General features: G+C 55.2%; 1 protein-coding gene across 1 annotated transcript; it reads right to left on the bottom strand.

Moving 5' to 3' along the window:
* Positions 1 to 625: 625 nt before the first annotated feature.
* Positions 626 to 14,869, bottom strand: TRIM27 (tripartite motif containing 27). The gene is made up of 8 exons (XM_004621837.3): positions 14,324 to 14,869; positions 13,332 to 13,427; positions 9,738 to 9,968; positions 7,310 to 7,332; positions 4,372 to 4,487; positions 4,251 to 4,283; positions 2,954 to 2,980; positions 626 to 1,994 (listed from the first exon to the last, which is right to left on the bottom strand). Exons 1-8 carry the CDS (start codon positions 14,741 to 14,743, stop codon positions 1,399 to 1,401), a joined length of 1,542 nt encoding a protein of 513 aa, XP_004621894.1. The 5' UTR covers positions 14,744 to 14,869; the 3' UTR covers positions 626 to 1,398.
* Between the last annotated feature and the right edge of the window lie 5,178 nt (positions 14,870 to 20,047).

Genomic DNA, 20,047 nt, shown 5'->3' with positions numbered 1-20,047 from the left:
CCTGGGCAACTAGCTAGTAGTCCCTGTACCTACCCAGGTTTTAGACCAAACAAAAATATTTTAAATACATTTTAATGCGGCTGAACCTGGCAAATTACCCGCAGTGTATTGATATGCCAAAAACAGTAACAAGTCTCACAATGAAGACATTGGTGCCTGCTTGAGCAAATCGATGAACAATGGGACAACAGTGCTACAGTACATTTTAAAAAAAGATATTTAATAAGATATATTAAAAATACTCATTTAAAATATTTCTGGCAGTTGTCAGGGGAATAGGTGCCAGGGACCAAACCTGGATCAGCTGCATGCAAAACAAGCACCCCCCAGTACAGTATACCCACTGTACTCTCTCTCTGGCCTCCTACACACTTATATTGTCATAGGTATAGCAAAAGGTAACAGACCTGGGAAGGGAGTGTGTGAATCAGAACATGACCAAGTCACAATCACAGGATGAACCAGTAGAGCTGTGTAAATCTGAACATTTTTCTTAATCACATAGGACAAGAGAGTAAATTGTTTAGATGGAAGTAAACCACTGGCCAGTCAAGACTCTGGGCCAGTAGGAATACCAGACCACAGCCACCCCACCTGCTACAAGACCCATGAAACCACCACCATGTAAACAACATCCATATTCACTTTATTCTCAAACAGAAAGGCATGTACCCAAAGAGAATCAGGACTCGGAACCTTCACAGGGGGTTGCTCAAAGTGCTCTGACCCCAGAATGCTCCAGGATCCAAGGGTCACGGGAGGAAACGCCCCCCTCCCCAGATGTACAGATGTCAGAAAGGTCAGTTCCCCACCCCCGAAGGAGAGGAAAGGAGGGGCAAGTTGAACAGTCCCCCAGGAGGTGCAGGGATGGTGGACTGTCCACAGAGGCGAGACGGAAGCGAACACTGGGTGGTTTGGGACAAAAATTTATTCTGGGTAATGTGTATCCAGCACCGGGATAACTTTTCATTAGAATGAAGGGAGCAGAGAGACCTCAGAACAGATCAGACCAAAGAGCACGTGGGTTAGAGCATTATCTCATGAGGGAGGTGGGGTCACTTCCCACCATAATCGTAAACGGACGGTACTAACCCAAACACAGAGGCCTCTGGAACGGAGTTAACCAAACTAGGGCAGGCTGGACCAGGGGAAGAGGCAGATCCCCAGAAGGAAGGTGCTCCCTCCTCAGAGATTCTCCCGCCTCCGGGAGCGGGGGGGGGGGGGGAGCACTGGAGGCGGAGCCCTGGAGGCGTCTGGGGACAGCTCCCAATCTGCGTGGGGAGAAGAGGGCCGAGAACCAGCTGGACATCATGTCCCCACCGCAAGGGCACGGAAAGTGGGAAGGTGATCCGGCCGCGAGGGCAGCAAGACGCCTTCCCGCCGGCCTCGCTGACCTCCTCATGGGGAGGTCTCCATGGAATGGCCGTGACCGCCCACGTGGCCGGAGAAGCCGGCGATGCCGCTCATGGGGCAGATGACGAGCGGGGCGGCGCTCTTCCCGCCCGAGTAGCTCAGGCTGAAGTAGGGCCGCACGGGCCCGCAGAAGGTGGCGTGCGAGAAGGTGAAGGTGTGACAGCGCTCGGTCACGTTGTAGAAGGAGACCTCGCCCGCGTCGTAGTCCAAGAAGATGCCCACCCGCTGGAGAGGGGTCCGCAGGGGCAGGGCCGTCATCGGGGAGGTCAGCGCCCAGTACTCCTTGCCGTACCACAGGGACACGGCCCAGAATCCGTTCTGGGGGGCCGAGGTCACGCCGCCCTTCCGGCACACGGAGTCTTCGCACACGCCGATGGTCCACTTGGCCTTGTCGCCCACCTCCACCTCCCAGTAGTGGCGGCCGGCGATGAAGCACGGCGAGCCCAGCACGCAGGGGAAGAGGTTGAAGCGCTCAGGGTTGTCGGGCAGGTCCTGCTGCAGGTAGCTGTAGCGCACCTGCCGCAGGTTCTCGGACAGGATGAGGCTGGGGTAGGCCGTGTCGGGGTCCAGCGTCACGTCCACTGCGGAGACAGAGCAGGGGGCGGGTCAGCGGGGGCCGAGGGAGCCCTCCCCGAGTCGCCACGTGGGCTGGCCGGCCAGCTCAGCCGGGCCGGCACTAACGAGTGGGTGTGTGGGAAGGCGCGCTAGACTGAGGCAGCTCGGGCCGTACTCGTCTGCCCATCCTTCAGTCCCGCCTCGTTCCTCCTCCACAGGCCCTGGACTCCGCCTGGCCAGAGCCATGACCTGCTTCGGTCCCGGCCAGGACCCGCACTGCTGTCCAAGTGACGGGTGCGGGGTGCCGGGAAGGCACCAGGCCGCCACGCCTCCCTTCTTCTCCGTCACTAGCCCCGGTACCAGGGTCGCCTGCAGTCACCGCGTGCTCTCCTGCTTTGAAAGCACAAGGACACAGCGGGAAGGGCACTTGCCCTGCACCCGGCCAACCGGGGTTCGAGCCTCCGCATCCATCTGGTCCCCGGGCACGGCTAGGAGTACTTCCTGGGTGCAGAGGTAGGAGTACCCGAGCACTGCCAGTTGGGAGCCCAAAACAAAAAACCCGAAATACCGGGCCACACTGTCTCCTGTGTTCCTCACCTCATGCTCGGGAGGAAGCTCCTCCAACCTGATCCTCCCAAGGCTGAGTGCAGACAGGCTAAGGTCCGGGACAGGAAGTGCGTGGAGGCCACCTGTCCTGGGTCAACTCTACAACAGCCTCCGGGTCTCGGCTCAGGACACGGGTAAACCGGACCCTGGAACTCCCAGGGCAGGACGCCCCACACTCTTCCATTCCCTCTACACACTGCAGTCTGGGACCGCAAACACATGAAAAGCAACCAGGGTGTTTTGGAGTGGTGGCTGGTCACTTTTACAACGCGTGGGACCGGAAGATGGAAACTTGGGCCGTTCTTGTTAGCACTCGCGGCAGTGTTAGGCTGGGAGGTCTTTACTCTTTTCCCCGGACCTTCTGCCTCCTGTCACCTACCTGAGTATAACTGAGCCTCTCTCAATTCTGAAAGAACAAGAAAGGAAAAAGCAGTTACGGCAGGCCTAGAGCATCCCAGGAAGTCCCCGAGGGAGCTTGGCTCAGAAGCTTCTGGAAGTCGAGCCCACCTGTAGAAAGCCCTGACTACGTACGCCACGTCCCCACTTCACACGCTGGAAGGAAGAGGGACGGGCCACTCGGGCACAACAATAGCTACATGCCTGGCATGGGGACAGATGGTGAGACCAGGGACTCAACCGTCCATGGAAGTGGCAGCTCGGAGGGAATCCTGGTCCCAGGCCCCACCGGCCTGAGCCCCCCAAAGCCATCTCTGCTCCAGGGGGCAGCTCGGGCAGCGCACTACCCAAGGGGCACTCTGTAACAGAGCATTCACGCACATACTTTCTCAATCACCCTCTTAAGTGGCAGGAGAAAAGTCAAAAATTAATGAGAACAGATCAAGGAAGGTCCGTCCTAAAGCAACTGCACAGTGCTCTCATGCACAGTCCTCACGGGGTTTCTCTCTACACGCTCTGCTTGGGGGACCGTGTACGCATCTCCTAAATCTAAATCGCTAGCGGCCCACACAGGACGCATCTGCAAAGATACAATGCAAACAGGAGTCAGCACACACAGAACAGGAGACACCCGGCTTGAGGGACCTGGAATCAGGAAGCAAAAGGCCAGAGGCTCATTCACGGAAGGGTTCCAGACCCCACAAGCCTGCCTGGGGCTGCAGCCCCGAGGACACGGCCAGCTGCCAGGGGAACGTGGCTCGTGAGGAAGAGCTGTGCTAAGTACCCGGGACACCAAGTCTAAAGGCGTTAGAAACGATGACCGAGCTGCAGGAGACAGCGCCGAGAGGAGCTACCATTCCCTCCCAAAGAGCAGCAGCAGCCTGCAGTGTGACCCGTGCCGACACTGACGCTGCCAGCTCTGCTCCAGCCTTCCCTGGAGGGGCCTCGTCAGGGGTGCTGGGCACACTGGTGCCCCCCAGCACGGGGACCCCCTGGATCCCATCTGGAAATACTGGCTTCAGGGCAATGTTATTTGGGACAATTTCACTCTCTTCCTCAAGCAAATCAAAAACCAACTCCGTCTATATTAATTCATTTTGGAACGCCTATTCCCCCCTCAACGTAGGTGAGAGATCGGCCTTCCAAGAGGCTATTAGCTAAAACCAAGCACAAAGCAAAACCGATATTAAACACCAGGGAAGGCTGGCCTGTTGGGGCGGCCCTCCCCCCCTTCCTCCGAGGAAACCTTCACCAAAAGCCCATTAAGTAAATAAATTTACCTTGGATCTTCTCCATATCTGACTGCATTTTTTCTAAAGGGAGAAAAGAAGATCTTGAGTTTGGATTTCCCTCTGGGTGGAAAACCCCGCCCACAGCCTCCCGGGCTCAGCCGCACAATACCTGTGAACTGCTTCAGACTCTCGGTCAAGAACAGGCATTTCTGGGCAAAAATGTGGATTTTCTCCTGCAGATCTGGAGGTGTGATCCAAGGTTCCGGGATCCTGATCCTTTCAGCCCTGAGTTCAAAGAGAAAAACAAAACACGAGTGACCGCCTGTAGCCCCCCACCGCCCTCCACAGCCAGCCGTCACACAGGCTGGACAGGAGCCTGCTCAACAGTCTTCCCGATTAGGTCCACACCTATCCGGCCCGCCTCCCCCTTTCCAGAAAAAACAACTCCTCAGCGCCCTTCTGGAAATCTACCCGAAGCAACAACAGCAAGTGTCCCGAAGCCGCGCTGACTCTTCAGACCCTCCGTCCCACCATCCCATGGTCTAGGGGGCCCTCTGTGGTCCCTGTGACAAATGTCCAATGGGGGCGAGCTGGCAGGGGACTCACAGGCAAGGAAGCACAGTCTAGGGGGCTATGGCTGGGAAAGAGTTGAGAATCAGGGGCGCCACTGGAGCTCCTCGGGCAGGGAGCAGCCTCCGAGCGCGCGTGGTGCTGGGACAACGGTGCACAGAAGGAACAACGAACAGCAGCAAGTCACGGAGCCTCCAGAGAAACGGCAAGGCCGGGTCCAGGGACTAAGACTCCAGGCCACAGGGCAGCAGCTGAGCTAGGCCGGCCCTCCCCGTCTCCCTGTCACGCCCAACACCTGCCTCCGGGCGCCATCTCAGCGCACCCACTGCCTAGAACCAGAGGCCGCCACATGAATCTCGAGATGGACCAGCTCCCTTCAGGGACGTCTCTGGACCCCAACCTTTTACAATTTTAGAATCCCAGAAGCATGTGGACACGCGCTACCTCTCATGATATTCATAATAAGCAATAGAAAATAAATTATCTAGCATCTGCCCCGGCAGGCAGGTTGAATGGTGGGAAAATTTGAAATAATGGTGGTGGGATTGGTGTTGAAATATTGAATGCAATCAATGTGAACAATTTTATGAAAAACAAAACAAAACAAAAAAAAATCTTGGGGTTGGAGCAATAGCACAGCAGGTAGGGCATTTGCCTTGCACACAGCCAAGCTGGGTTCAATTCCCAGCATCCCATATGGTCCCCTGAGCACCACCAGGAGTTAATTCCTGAGCACAGAGCAAGGAGCAACCCCTGTGCATCACCAGTGTGACCCAAAAAACAAAACAAAACAAAAAAAAAAAAAAAAAAAAAAAAGCAAAAGCAACCAATCTTGCCAGGAACCAGCACAGGACTGGCGCGCAACAGCGGCGATGAGCCGAAGCCCAGATCTGCTTCCCTCTTTCCCCACTCATGCTGTGGAGGGGCGCGCAGAGGTGGTGCGGGTGACAGCTTCAGCAGGGGCACACGCCGCGCGGTACCCAGGCACCCCTCACTCTCGGTGAGCCACTCCCCTTCTCCCTCCTTTAAGTGGCCGGGTTCAGAGCTGCCCGCTGCCCCCTGGCCCTGCAGAGAAGCGCCCATGGTGACAGGCTCCCTCCTGCTGGTCACGGCCCAACTCCCTGGGCTGGAAGGCGAGGCCCACGTCCCAGGTACCTGCAGGCGCCAGCGGTCACTGCTGCCACCACACCTACCTCGATGGCAACAACAACACAATTGTGGCCTTGGGGGGGTTTGTCTTGTGACCACATATGGCGATGCTCAGGGATCACTCCTGGGGGCTCAGGGGACCGCATGGGATGCCGGGGGTTGAACCCATGTCAGCCACATGCAAGGCAAGCACCCCATTCACTGTACTATTTCTCCAGTCGGACAAAAAAAATCTCTCAATTAAGCATAAGCCTCAGGCCCAAGGAACTCCCAGGTTTTCCGCCTTGTGGAACTTACCAAGGCCCGAACGAGAGAAAGTTCCCATCTCTTAGGCTCTACTGCCCAGTGAGGGCAGAACTAGGCTGGCATAAAAAAGGACAGGTGGCTGGAGGCAGCACAGCGGGTAAAGCACATTATTTTGTACCGGGCCAACAGGGGTTTGATGGCTAGGCACTGCCATGAGTTCCCTACCCACTCCAAGGAGCAAGTCTGAGACTTTCCTGGGTGTGGCCCAAAGCTCAAGAATAAACCAATAAAATGGGTCAGGTAAAGGGCCACTTTGCTGGGGTCATCTGGCCGGAACTCGGACAAACTTTAGTTTATCTCCATTCCAGGAGATATGGAATGGACATATCTCGACAAGAACCACAAGAACCTCGATATTTTCTGTTTACGTCCCCGCAGTGTCTAGGGGCCACAGAGTACAGTCCTCTGAAACACTGCCCCAGCCAAGGACCTCAATTCTGTCACCACCATTCAATCTATAAGACCCTCCTGGGCCCCCAACATCTCCTCAGAAGTTCCTGGATTGTCAATCTGCATTTTCTAGGGGATTTTCATCACTCCACATCTTATTTGAGCCACCTGATGCCCGTCTCTCCCTAGGCCTGCCTGCACACGGCACCGAGGCTGCCCCCATGGGCTCTCGCCCGCCGTGTGAAGCACAGCCAGCCCTGGCTTCCTGTCCCTCTGTACTGTCATCAGCATGTCGTGAGTCTGGGGAGACTCTTTCTCTCCACCAATGACGGTAGAGCGACAGGAGACCAGAAAGTGGAATCTCCCCAACGGCACTCCTAGCCACACAGCGACCTTCGGCCCCTTGACCCACAATACAGAACAAAGAGGCGGGTGAGACCGATTGTGAACTGCCCAGTATGTCACCTGGAGGTGGCCTCAGCAATGTGGCCAAACCTATCAGTTTTGACCCTTTCCCGGGACTGTCCTCAACGATCACCAGCACCTCCCGGGGCTTCCTCGACTCCACACCCCCCCCCTCCCGGAACCCCGAGGGACTGCAATTCATGCCAGTCTGCAGCCGTCATGTCACCTGGGCCCTTCAGAGCTTTGGCAGTGCCAGATGTGGCCCGGGTGAGCGCAGGGGACTGTACCTGTTGAGTGTGTCCCCGATGTCCTGTGAAAGAAAGGAAAGACAAACCGTGAGGTCACCGTTCTTTGGTTCTCTTCGCAGACGTCTGCTGAGAACCCACCTACAGCCTGGCCCTTCCCGGAGAAATCAGGGACACACAATCTGTCAGAGGTGAGGAGAGACAAACAGGTTGGGGCACACGGATGTCAACCACTCTCTGGGTCCTCTGACAATGACGCGGGGATTTCAGATCGACTAACTCAAGCCCTTTCCCCGACCACAAGGGGCTACTGGCTAGAAGGCTTTGGTGTCGCACTGTCCCCTAATTTCAAACACACAGAAAAACTAAATAGATGATTCAAACCATCTTTATTTTAGAATCATTTCGGAGATCTCTTAATACTATACACCCTTATACTTCTGAGTGAATTCCTTAGGAACAAGTACATTTTCCTATGGAACTACAGCAGATCTCGAACTGAAGACTGATACAATATGCCGAGCTAATCCATAAGCCATTCTTTTCTTGGTTTGGGGGCCATAGCCAACGGTAGCAGTGCTTGGGGACAGTCTGGGGCCCCTTAACAGGGAGCACAGGGGACACTCAGTAATACCGGACAATGGTTTCAGCCCAGTGTGGCTGGACACCGATGGTGTGGACGGAAGGCCATGGTCACTACAGGTCTCACTCGGGGCCTTGCTTCTGCAAGGCAGGCACTGACTCCTGAACGGACAGATCATCGCCAAAAAAAGCAGTTCCGCTTTCCTATTCTTTAAGCCCTACCCTGCAGTGCTCAGGGACCACGTAGGATGCATGCCAGGCAAGAACCCTCCCGGCTGTACTATCTCTCCGGCAGCTTTCTAGTTCTTGTACTTACAGTGGTTTTCTCGTTTAGTTAAAGCCGCCAGCACAGTGTGAAGGCAGCACCTGGCTCATACCCAGCCTCAGTGGAAAATGCCCCGCGAACTTCAGTCCTCGCCCCTCTCCCAGGGCATGCCTCCTCCTTTTCAGTCTCCTCAGACTCTCACAGGTACCCTCGACTGTAAAGGAGTACCGTAACCCACAGTACGCTCACCCTGGCAGCACACCCGTAACGGCACGAAGAGCAGGCACAGGAGCTGGGCGCGACCCTGGGCAGGTGGCGTGCACGTCTCTGAGGCCTGTTTCAAGGTTCACAGCAGCCCAGCGCACAACAGCCAAAGGGTAGAAACTAACCAAGCGCCGTCAACTCACAGATGCGTGAACAGAACGGGCACAAACCCACACCAGGGAGAACCGTCCCAGTGCTGAGGCCTGCGACAACGTGCAACAAGGCTTGAGAAAGTCCGCCCAGGGGCCCCAAGAGATGGGGGACTGAGGTGTGTGCCCTGCCTGCAGCTGACTCTGGGTCACCCTGGGCACCAGCTGGTCGTGGCCCACCTGGGAGCCGGACACAGAAGGCCGGGGACAGCTCCACACGCACCAGATCCCCACAACCGAGCCCAGACAGAGCAGGTGGTCGGCAGGACGCCTGTTAGATGGGTACAAGGTTTCCTGCTCAGGGGACAACATTCTGGAAACTGGGAGTGGGACAGGTGCACGCTGCTGCCGATTTCCTACATGCCACTCCGGGGCATACCTAGAAGTGGCTGGAGTCACATGCAGGAGCACGTCCTCTTCACTGCTGGAGCACCCCAGAGCCAGGGATAGACCGAAACCCTCTGGGTGTGGCCCCAAAACAAAAACAAAAATGGGGTCCGTGAGGAGGGGGGCCAGGAGTCGAAGACCAATGACATGATGACTACTGGTTGGATTGAAGTACGGGCTGGGCATCACTTACATGTACTGCTCTTTCAGTTCTTAAGTTTGACGCTCTTGTCATTATGCAAGAAATGCACTTGTTCTGAGGAAACACACACAAGAATATAAAGGTGCAAAAATCGGGGCTGGGGAAAAGAGTACACGGACGGGGCACCCCATATGGCCTCGAGCACTGCCACGAGTGATCCCCGAGTGCAGAGCAGAGAGTTATGAGCACCGCTGGGTGTGGCCCAAACACCCAAAAAAACAAGGGAGCAAGAGCGGTAATGACCATCTATCTAGAGGTACTGAAGGTGGTGTCTAATGACAAGGTCCGACTGGGACGAGGACATACGAGTCCTCTGCACAAGTAGCTTTTTGTGTGTCTGAAATGAAGTGACAGATTTCATATCAAGTCAGGGAGAGGGCCCAGGAGACAGCAGAGCGGGCAGGGCGTTTGCACGTGGCCGACCCAGGTTCGAACCCCGGCATCCCATATGGCCCCTGTCCCCTGTTGGGAGGGATCCCAGAGTGCAGAATTCATCAGTCACGAAGACTTCAGACACGGAATCAGGAACTACTGGACTGAGCGGGCCTTGTCGTGCACAAGCCCAACCTGGGTTTGAATCCGGGCACCACCTACGAGCCCACCCCCCAGCTGTGGTCCCACCTGCAGGAGTTCCCGCGTCGGCTGCTGCTGCTTCTCCTCCAGCTGGGCGATGAGGCCGCTGAGGTGGGAGATGTTGCAGGAGAACTGGGTGATGGCGCCGTTGATGCTGTTGTAGATGGCCAGGTCCAGCTCCTCCAGGCGCGCCAGGAGGCGGTACTCGTGCTCCTTGAGCGCGTGGTAGAGCTGCTCGAACTCCCACACGATCTTCTCCCGCTCCATCTGGGTCAGGCTCTGTGCGAGGACAGGAGAGGCCTGAGCAGAGGGGCCTCCCCCACGCCGACACCGCTCCAAGAGGGCCCTGAGGCGCTCTGCACACCGAACAGGCGTAACGGGCACCTTGGCCCTTCTGGCAGTCCTGGGCACGTGGTCCCTGAAGCAGGGCTGGGCAGTGGGGAGGGAGTGGGCGCCCGCACTCCTGTCTCACAAAAGCAGGCCCCCCTAATCTGCGGGCGGAGCAGCAGCTCACCTTGTCGGCTCTGAAGACCGGAAGGCGGGCCAGCAAGACAGCACCACGCCGCACACTCAGGTTTAATCCCCAGCACCCAGGTGATCCCCTCAAACCTGCCAGGAATGATCCCTGAGCACAGCCTGGTGTGACCCCAAAACAAAAAAAAAAAATTAAAAATTAAAAAATTTAGGAATAGGAAGGGGCCAAAGAGATAGTACAGTAGGTAGGGCCCTGCCCCGAAGGCAGCAGACTGGGCTCGATCCCCAGCACCCCAGAATGTCCCCCAAGCCTGCCAGACGTGATCCCTGAATGCAGAGCTGGAGGAAGCCCTGCGTACAGCCAGGTGTGGCCCCCAAACTCAAAGTGGGGGAAAAAAAAAAAACAACCAGGAGAGCTTTCAGGGCCCAAGAAACAGAGAGAGAAACCAGCGGTTCTTTCTGGCTGGAGCCCGAGAATGCCAAAGGTGGCGGTCAGGAAAGCAACCTGGAACATACCTCGCAGGGAGGCGGAGGGGGGGCACGGGAGTCTGGAAGCGCTCGAGAGGCACCGGGAACACAGCCAGAGACTGCCTAGAATCCGCACCTTCTCTCTCTCTGGTCTTCAGGGGGCTGAGCACTGGCTTGGGGGGCGGCTCCCTCTTGGTGATTCGCTCGCCAGCGCCTGCTGGCCCTTCCTTCTGCGGCCACTTCACGACAGGCTGCTCCAGCTGTGCCCTCTGTGACTCAGTGGTGTCTGGACCAAGCCCCGGGCCTCACACAGATGAAGCAAGTGCTCCGTTGCTGAGCTACGCCCGGCCCTGAGGCTCTGTTCTAAACAAGGGTAGCCAGGTCCCCCTGTGCAGTCCCTCGCAGTACGGGGCTACAACCACATACACTCGTTATTTAAGGCCGCGGCTGCTGGAACAGAGATGGCAGGACCCAGAGGGTTTGTTGGTGCCTATTTCAACTCGAATCCTCCCCTCCAGCCCCTCCTCCGAGTCACGCACTTCCAACACAGCGGCACACAAAGAACCTTTGCTGATAATTTCTCATTCGCTCCAAACTCCTCAGCTGGGCAAGTCAAAGTCACAGCGATAACAGAAACGGAAGATGAGTTAAGGGAGACCTTAAAGAGCAGTCAGTTGAGCGCCACCCAAAGAGGGCAGCTGCCACTGCCACCTTGGCTGGGACGGCTGTGCCCAGCCCGGGCTGCTCCGCACTCAGGACACAGCATCCCTGCCCCACTGCCCCACTCAAGAGACACTCAGAGAGGCCAGAGATGCAGCTCAGAAGCACAGCGCTTGCCGTGCATGCGAGCCCCGGGAGGGAGGGGGAGGGGAGGGCTCAGGGATAACTCCCGGCAGGTTTGGGACGGGGACACCTGGACGAACCTGGGCTGGCTGCGTGCAAGGCAAACAAACACCCGACCCGCCGGGCTGCTGGTCTACGGCTCCAGCCCCAGAGGACAGTTACTGTCTTGGCTGGAGACCACTAGCCTAGAACCTTCCATTCTACAGATGAGGAAACTGAAGGCCAGAGACCGCACTGCTCTCTCCATCTCTCCAGCCGGCTGGTGTGAGAGCAGGAAGCCCGGCCCTGCTTCTCGGACAACGGCACAGCCCCCTTCTCACGACCTCCCGGACAGCACCACCGTGCGACATGCGTCCCGCAGGCTCCCGGCCAAGGCTCTCATTCTCCAGACCTATTTTCCTCTGGGCGGGTTGTTTTTTAGGCAACACCTGACAGTGCTCAGGGCTCGCTCCTGGCCGTGAGCTCAGAAGACCACTGAAGCTGGGGAAGCGATCTGGTGGCCCCTCCAGAGGCCAGCTCCACTTAATTGGGCGCTGCAGTAAGTCCCCCCATCCCCAAATTCTTTATTACACATCCCCTACCTCAGCCAAGACCAAGCATTTTCTCACTAAGACACCACTAGCCTATACAGGGAATGTGCATGCGGCCAAGCCTGGTTTCACCCAAACCCCCGTGACCCCTGCAGGAGTAGCCCCGTGGCACCAAACCATTTAGAGGAAAGGGGAAACAAAACACCTGCTATTAGTCTACAAGTCTAAAAGTTTCCTTTACATGGAGACGGCTATGGGCTGTCCCTCCCCCATCTCCCCCCAGGAGCACGCGGCCGCAAAAGTGGCCGCACAACATCCTATATTATTCATAACAAGCAATATAAAATAAATTATTTAGCATCTGTTTATGGTGCAGGTTTCAGTGGTGGTGAGAAAATTCGAAATCATGGTGGAGGGCAGGTGTAATGGTGATGGGATTGGTGTTGAAATACTGAACGTAATCAATTACTGTCAACAACTTTATAAAAATAAAATTGAAAAAAAGTTTTCTTTTCAAGAACAAACAGCTTTAATGGGAGAATATGGTACTTTTTATTAAAAAAACACACACACACACACACACTTTTAGGGGCTGGAGAGACAGTACAGGGCTAAGGTGCTGGCTGTGCACACGCTGTCCGAGGCCCAATCCTTACGGTCCCCGGCCCCACCAGGATGGTCCCTGAGTGCAGAGCCAGGACTAAGGGCTGGGCAAGCACGGGATGTGCCTCCCCAGTCAAAACAAACAACAAAAAACTGTTTTTTTTTTTTCCTTCCTCTCCCTGCAAAATACCTTTAAAGACCTAAGTGGTGATGTATGTTATAGACATTGTGACTTTTGGACTCATTTTTGAGTGTTCAAAGAAAACCTCAGCTACTCTGAGCACAAAAGCGCGGAGGCAGGAAGTCAGCACCCCCAGGAGAAGGAACAGCAGGATGGGGACACAAAGTGTCATGCCTGTTGGCTGCCCGTCCCCGAGAAGCTCACTGCCATCAGCCCTGTCAAAGACTAACTCTGCTCAACACAAAGGTCTCGGTGGAACAGGCCTCCAGGTCTGTCCCCCCGAAAGGCAGGAAGCCCCTGGTTCTCCAGGCTGAGCTCTCCACTGACACACGTGCACTGGCCCACGGTTGGGGCAGGCAAGCACGACACACGCCTGGGAGCAACATCAGCCTCCCGACAGACAGACGGAAGAGCACATGCACCAGGGCCGGAGCGATCGTACAGCGGGTAGGGCGTTTGCCTTGCACCAGGTCAACCTGGATTCGATCCCTGGCATCCCTTACGGTCCCCTCAGCCCAAAGCAAAGGCGGCACAAGCCCTTACCAAGAGTTCTGCGCGCGCCTGCTCGCCCTGAGCCCGCCGCCTCTTCTTTAAGTCCTTCACTCTTTTGAGATGGTCCAGCTGGTTCTGAATTTGCTCCTGAGAAAAGCAGAAACAACTGGGTAGTCCAGATCAGGTCGACTGCGGCCGCCGTGTCACCACCTCACGCCCCTTGCATTCCTCATGCTAAATCCCTGGAGGGCCTGACCCTGCCCCGCACCCCATCCCGGAGTCCAGGGGCTCAACCTGGGACTCCGAAGTGAGGGGGTCACTGCTGGGCTCAGCCTCGGGGAGGCAAACGCAGGCCGGCGTGGGCGCACCTAGAAGCCCCCTCCCACAGAAGCCTCAGGTAACTCCTGACCCCGCTCGCCCTCTTCCCTGGCGCCTCGGGCAGGCTCCCGCGGGCCAGCCTTTTGGGGTGACCGCCCGTGCGGGCGACGTCCTGTGCAAGAAAGCACCACACACGCCGAGGGATGAACTGGGCAGGAGGGTCGCCCCCGCCCCCCCTGACGCCGTGGCCGGCTCAGCCCCACGATTCTTTTTTTTTGGGGGGGGGCGGGGCGGTCCTGCCTGCCTGCACCCGACCTGGCACGCCAACGTCACTCCCCCAAGCCACCGCTCGCTCCCACCGGCTCCACGGCCCCCTCCAGCCGCACCAAAAAGCTGTTGCTTCTCCTCCAGCTCCCAGGGCCGCAGGGAGGAGACCCCAGGCGAGGGCCGGGCCGAGCCTTACGGGGATGGGGCCCGTCGGGGGGCGTCCCTCGGGGGTCATCCCCGTCCCTGGTCCCTGGTTCCGCGGGGCCGAGCATCGGGGCGCGGGGAGGCCCGGGTGGTGGTGGGGAGGGGGGGCGCGGCTGGGGCCGGGGGGGGAGGGACCCCCTCGGGCCGGGGGAGGAAATGACGGCGGGGAAGAAGCCCACGTCCGGCTCGGCCATTTTCTCGGCGGAGCGCGGGCGGGCGGCCCCCGCGGCCTTTGTCCCCGCGCCGCGCCTCACCTTGAAGCCCTCCACCGCCTCCTCGAGCGGCAGCACGCTGTGGCCGCGGTGCTCGCGGGAGCGGTCGCACACCACGCAGATGGGCATCTGGTCCTCCTCGCAGTACAGCTTGAGCGGCTCGCGGTGCTTCTCGCACACGCCCATCTCGCCGCCCGGCCCCGACGGCCGCTCGGTGCGCAGCTGCTTCACCAGCTGGGTCACGTTGGCCAGGTGCCGGTTGGGCCGCATGTGGCGCTGCGGGAAGGTCTCCCGGCACTGCGGGCACGACACGTTGGTCTCGGCCGCGCCCCAGCAGCGGGCCAGGCACGCGCAACAGATGTTGTGGCCGCAGTCGAGCATCATGGGCTCGGCGAAGTACTGCAGGCACACGGGGCAGGTGGTCTCCTGCTGCAGGCACTCGGCCACGCTCCCGGAGGCCATGGCGCCGGGGCTCCGGGCCGCTCGGGCATGGGCCCCCGGCTCCCGGCCCCGCGCCGCGCTCCCGTCGCCGCCGCCGTGCGGCGGCCCGAGGGCGGCGCCTCCCGGGCCCGGCTCCCGGGCGGGCCCGCGCCGGGGCGGCACCTCCGAGGGCCCGGGTCGCGACAGCGTCCGGCGACGCGAGCGCGGGAAGCCGGCGGCCCCACACAAGGCGGCGGCGGTGCGGGCCCGGCGGGCGGAACCGGCGCTCGGACCGCGCGAGACAACGTGGCCGCGGCCGAGCGGATCGCGGCCGCCTCGCAGGCCCCACCTCGGCGCGAGCGGAAGGGGCGGGGCGGGGCGGGGGCGGGGCTTGGGCCTCTGTGACGCGCCTGCGCGTTGCCAGGCGGCGGGGCCCGCGGGACGCGGCTTCCTGTGGAGGAAGCCCTCCTCGGGCCCCCCGCCGCCCCGCTGGGCCCGGACCCGTGCCTCAGTTTCCTGTCTGGTGCCGCGGCGGCCGGGCCCGGCTGAGGAAGAAGCGGGTGTCCCGCCTCAGCAATCCCCTGCGCTCTGGGAAGCGTTTTATTAGAGACCCTCCCCTTGGCAGGTTTTGTGGGGAAATGACAAGGCTGCATCCAGAAGGTTCCTCTCAGGGGGAACCGCCTCGAGGCAGACCCGGGCCCGCTACTTCCGGCCCGTGCCTGAGGCTATTCGGCCCCGCTGCGCCTCAGTTTCTCCGCCGGTGAAATCTGGGCGATTGCTGCACGGCCGCCAGAAAGATGGTTTCAGCGCATCTTTCGTTTTCAAACCTGAGAGGATTGTGTATCCCCTAAAGTCAGACTCCCCGGAAATGTACTGGGTGGTACCTCAAGTGCTTGCCCCGTCCCAGTTTTAGGGAGGTGACCCCACGGTGACTTCATCATCGTCTGTGTTGCTCTCGTCCCCATCTCCGTGTTTCCTTGGCTGTCCTCTTACTCTCCCACATCTGATTCCTTTTCTCTGGTCTCCGTGGTACAAGAGGTCTAAAGAAAGGCTTGCGCAACCTCAAACCCACTGATCCTGTCTTGAGTCTGAAATCCCAGGTCCTCCTAAAAGCAAATTAAGAGTTGACTTTCACCAGTAAGACACCAGGAAGCCTCTCAGGTTAAGGGATGGTTGAAAATACTGAGAGCGTTTCTCTGAACGTATTGCAAAGGATAGGGGAATTGAAACCTTAAATCATTATTTGTAGAGACACAGGAGGTGAGGGAATTTATTGATCACCCTTTGGCCCACTGGCCTGTAACCCACCCTGCCTAAAAATGTGCTTCCTTCTTGTCTTTCCCTTTAAAAATTGTTTCTTCACCATGCAGACAAGATTGGCTTCTTTGGGGGGGTCATGAGTGTACCACTCACAGTGCCATCTCCTGAATAAACCTGTTGAACTTGCATCAACTCTAAGTTCTTATTACCTTTAAGCTGCCAATACCCAAACTTGGGTTCAATAACACTAATAGTCCCAGCCCACTATTCCAAAAAAAAAAAAACTAGAATTGTATTTGGGCTGGACCACACCAGAGTCTGGCCTTTATAACCGTTATCACTTGTTCATTTGTAAAATGACAGTTGTAGGCACAATGCCTGAATGTCACTTAAATAACAAGGGACTCAATAGGAAAATGTGAGGACATTGATGACTAAGAGGTTAAATATACAGACTGAGCTGCAGTATCTTATTTCTAGCTGAAAGTATCCATTGAGAACATGGACCCAGGGTACTGCCAAATATTTAGTTTTTCAAGATAAAGCAGAAATGTGCTTTATGTAGAATTTACTCACTTTAAAGAGTTAGAAATCAGCTGAAGGGGCTGGAGGTATAGAACAGTGGGTAGGGTGCTTGCCTTGCTTGTGGCTGACCCGGGTTCGATCTCCAGCATCCCATATGGTCTGAGCACCACCAGCTGGGATCCCTGAGTGCAGAACCAGGAGAAACCCCTGAGCTTCTCTGAGTTTGGCAAAAAAAATAAAAAATAAAAAAAATAAATAAATCAGCTAAAAATGGTAGAAATCATCCCTGTAAAATGAAATTGGTTCCCTAATATCCACTTTGGGATTTGAGTACAGCTGATTTTTTGATTTGGGGGTACTCCCGGTGATGCTCAGAGTTTACTTCTGTCCCTGTGCTCAGGAATCACTCTTGGCAGAGCTCAAAGGGCCCTAGGGTGCCAGGGATCACACCAGGGTCCCCTGCGTGCAAGGCAAGTCCCCTACCAGTGTATTATCTCTCTCACCCCAGTTACTTATTTTAGTAGGTGCTTATCAATCTTGCCAAAATATGGAAAGGACTATTGGCTAATTTATAGCAAACTTTCATGAATCACGAAATCCCGTTGATCATCTAATTTCTCTAGCAGTCTCAGTAACCTCTCCATTCGTCCTATCCCCGAGATTTTAGGAGCCTCTCTTTACTCGGCCTTCCCAACGATGCCACATTGGAGGCCCTCTCAGGGTCAGGGGAATGAGATCCAGCTTGTTACTGTTTTTGGCATATGAATACACCATAGGAAGCTTGCGAGGCTGTCCCATGTGGGCAGGAAACTCTCAGTAGCTTGCTAGTTTCTCCCAGAGGGAGAAGTAGGTTATAAGATATTCGGTATACCCTTACTTCTGGGAGCTTGCTTTTAAGTCTCTGGATGTTGGCCGTTGATGGGATTATATACACCTGGGTTCCTCTGCCGGTACCTTCATGCGTGAGGCCTGTCCAAACGTAGCAAACTTTACTCCTTAATATTTTATAATAGGCCATAACATGACTAGCTAAAAGATTCTTCCCAGGCCCCTTGGCATTCAGTCCTGTGGTAAATTCATAAAGACAATGCTAATGCTACAGAATGAAAACTTGTGCAGTTGGTTATGGCTATCCCGGAATACAATCAACTCCCAACTTCCTTCACACATCAACACAGTCCTGAGCTTGTGGTGGCCAAGGAAATCTAGATGAGAATTATGAGAAAGCTTCTGAGGTCAGCTCAACTGGGAGTTGTGCCTGTTTAACCTTCTTGATTTCACTTCTTCAAGCCTAGACTGTTGCATCCATGATGATACGAGCTTGAGCAGCCATCTGGACCATGAGGCAGTCTGGAAGGTGGAAGCCAGCACTGACATGGTATTGGGAAAAGCACAAGTACCCTGTTTTTTGTTTTTTGTTTTTTTTTTTCTTTGTTTTTGTCACTGCAGCATGTCTATATCTCAACATCGCACAGGCGAGGAAGACCGAAGCCACTGTCTTGTTTAAGCCATTTATTCGGATGTTCTGTGTACGCAGCAGAAACTAAACCCACCTGATAAAATACTTTTCCTTCTCTGTCTCTCTCTCTGTCTCTGTCTCTGTCTCTCTCTCTCTCTCTCTCATCCATCACTGTTACATCCCCAGCCCCCAAAGTACATGTGTTTGTTTTGTTATGGCTGTACTCAGGGTTTACTTCTGGCTTTGCACTCGGAATCACCCTTGGCAGGCCTGGAGAGGACCGGATAGGGTGCTGGGGATTGAACTGGGTTGGCTGTGTGCAAAGCCAGGGCCTTTCCCTTTGTACTATTACTTCAGCCCCTAAAGTACATGTTTTCTTAATAAAATATTTAAAAAAATGAGTCCCCACCTCCTTTTATTGGCCCTAAGAATACCCTAAGGATTCACAGAACACTTGATCATCTTTATCTTAATGTTCTGGAGTCATTTGACTCTCTTGGTCCCTCCCTTGGCTCTTTGTTCCAGCACACTGATAAAACCTAAGTTGTTTCTATTTCCTGGGTCTCCAGTTGCCTTTTCCAAGGACTACTAAAGTTTTCATGGAAAAACTAGAAAAAGAAACTCGGGATGGAGAAATAGCTCAACAGGCTGGAATGCATGCTTTTGATCTCAAACACTAGCATACACATTTGGTCCCCCTAGCACCTCCAGGAATGAGCCTTGAGCACTGAGCCAGGAGTTTTCCCTGAGCACTGCTGGGTCTGGCCCCCCCAAAAAAGGAAACAAAACAAGTTTCTCAGCTCATAGAGGACTTTTTAGAGGCAAAGAGGGACAAAAAGAAAACCAAGCACTATAGTGTGAAAAATGCTATGCAGAAAACTGAACCAGGATATGAAGGCTTCAGAGTGATAGAGACATTATTTCATTTTGTGTGTGTGATTGGGGAAGTCTCTCTAATAAGATGGTCAAATAACTGCTGTCATTTTCAGTCTCAAGTAGGAATATCACAGGACATTTATCTCTGAGAAAACATGCATTCACACAAAAACCTGCATAAGGTGTTCATTGTAATAGCCCAGAAGCCTTTTGGTGGTAATGGTTAAATAAGTGGGCATATCTATATCATGACCTGCTTCTCAGCAATAAGAAGGAATGAACTATTGAAACGCACCCCAATTTGGATGTATGTCAAGGGAATTATGTTGAGGGTGGGGGGAAAAGCCAATCTCAAAGGTTACAGTCTGTAAGATGCCCTTAATAACGTTGTTTAAATGACAGTCATAAATATATAGAAGATAATAGAGGTTGTCGCAGTTTAGGGAGAGGCAAAGGGAGGCAGGTCTGTGACCATAGAATGGTGGCAGTGGTCCTTGAGGTAGAACACTCTGTAACCCGATGTCCGATGTGGTGTTGGGGACATCTAACAAAATATGTAATTCAGTAGAGTAAAATAGCCACAGAAATGCACAAGTACTTACAACAATGAGTGAAATGGAATAAGCATGGTGCAGGGATGCCAGTTTCCTGCTTATGATGTTGGGCTCTGCTTACGCACAGTGCCACCCCTGAAAGAGGCTTGGTGTCATACGAGGTTTCTAGCATTTGTTACAAGTCTACACATCTATGAGAATCTCAAAATTAGAAGTTTCAAACAATTTCTGCAGACCACAATGTCCATAGTTTATCTGCTGCCAGCCAGCATCGTTCTGTATTTTACTTTCTTGTTGAATTTCTTTCCCTGGCTCATGTGAAGTTGGGAGAAGAGAAACAGCAACTCTGAGAGGGGACTCTAGGGACTGGAGGGACAGTACAGGGGTTAAGGTGCTTGCCTTGAACACTAATGGCTTGGGTGACTTCCAGCACCAGCAACACATGTGGTTCCCAGACCCAGAGCAGGAGTGACCCCTGATTGCAGCAGGAGTAAACCGGAGCATTCCTGGGTGTGCTCTCTAAACAAAGCAAGCAAAACAACCAGATCTCTTTTCTGTCCAGTGGTTAGGACCCATTTCAACCACCTCTAATCTCTTCTGTCTGCCTATAATAGCAGGAAGAACTAAATGACTAATGCCAGAGCAAGGATGGGGTGCTTGCCTAATACATGT

Source organism: Sorex araneus, chromosome 2, assembly GCF_027595985.1.
Source record: "Sorex araneus isolate mSorAra2 chromosome 2, mSorAra2.pri, whole genome shotgun sequence".
Taxonomy (NCBI): domain Eukaryota; kingdom Metazoa; phylum Chordata; class Mammalia; order Eulipotyphla; family Soricidae; genus Sorex; species Sorex araneus.
This window is presented reverse-complemented; position numbering and strand designations above follow the sequence as displayed.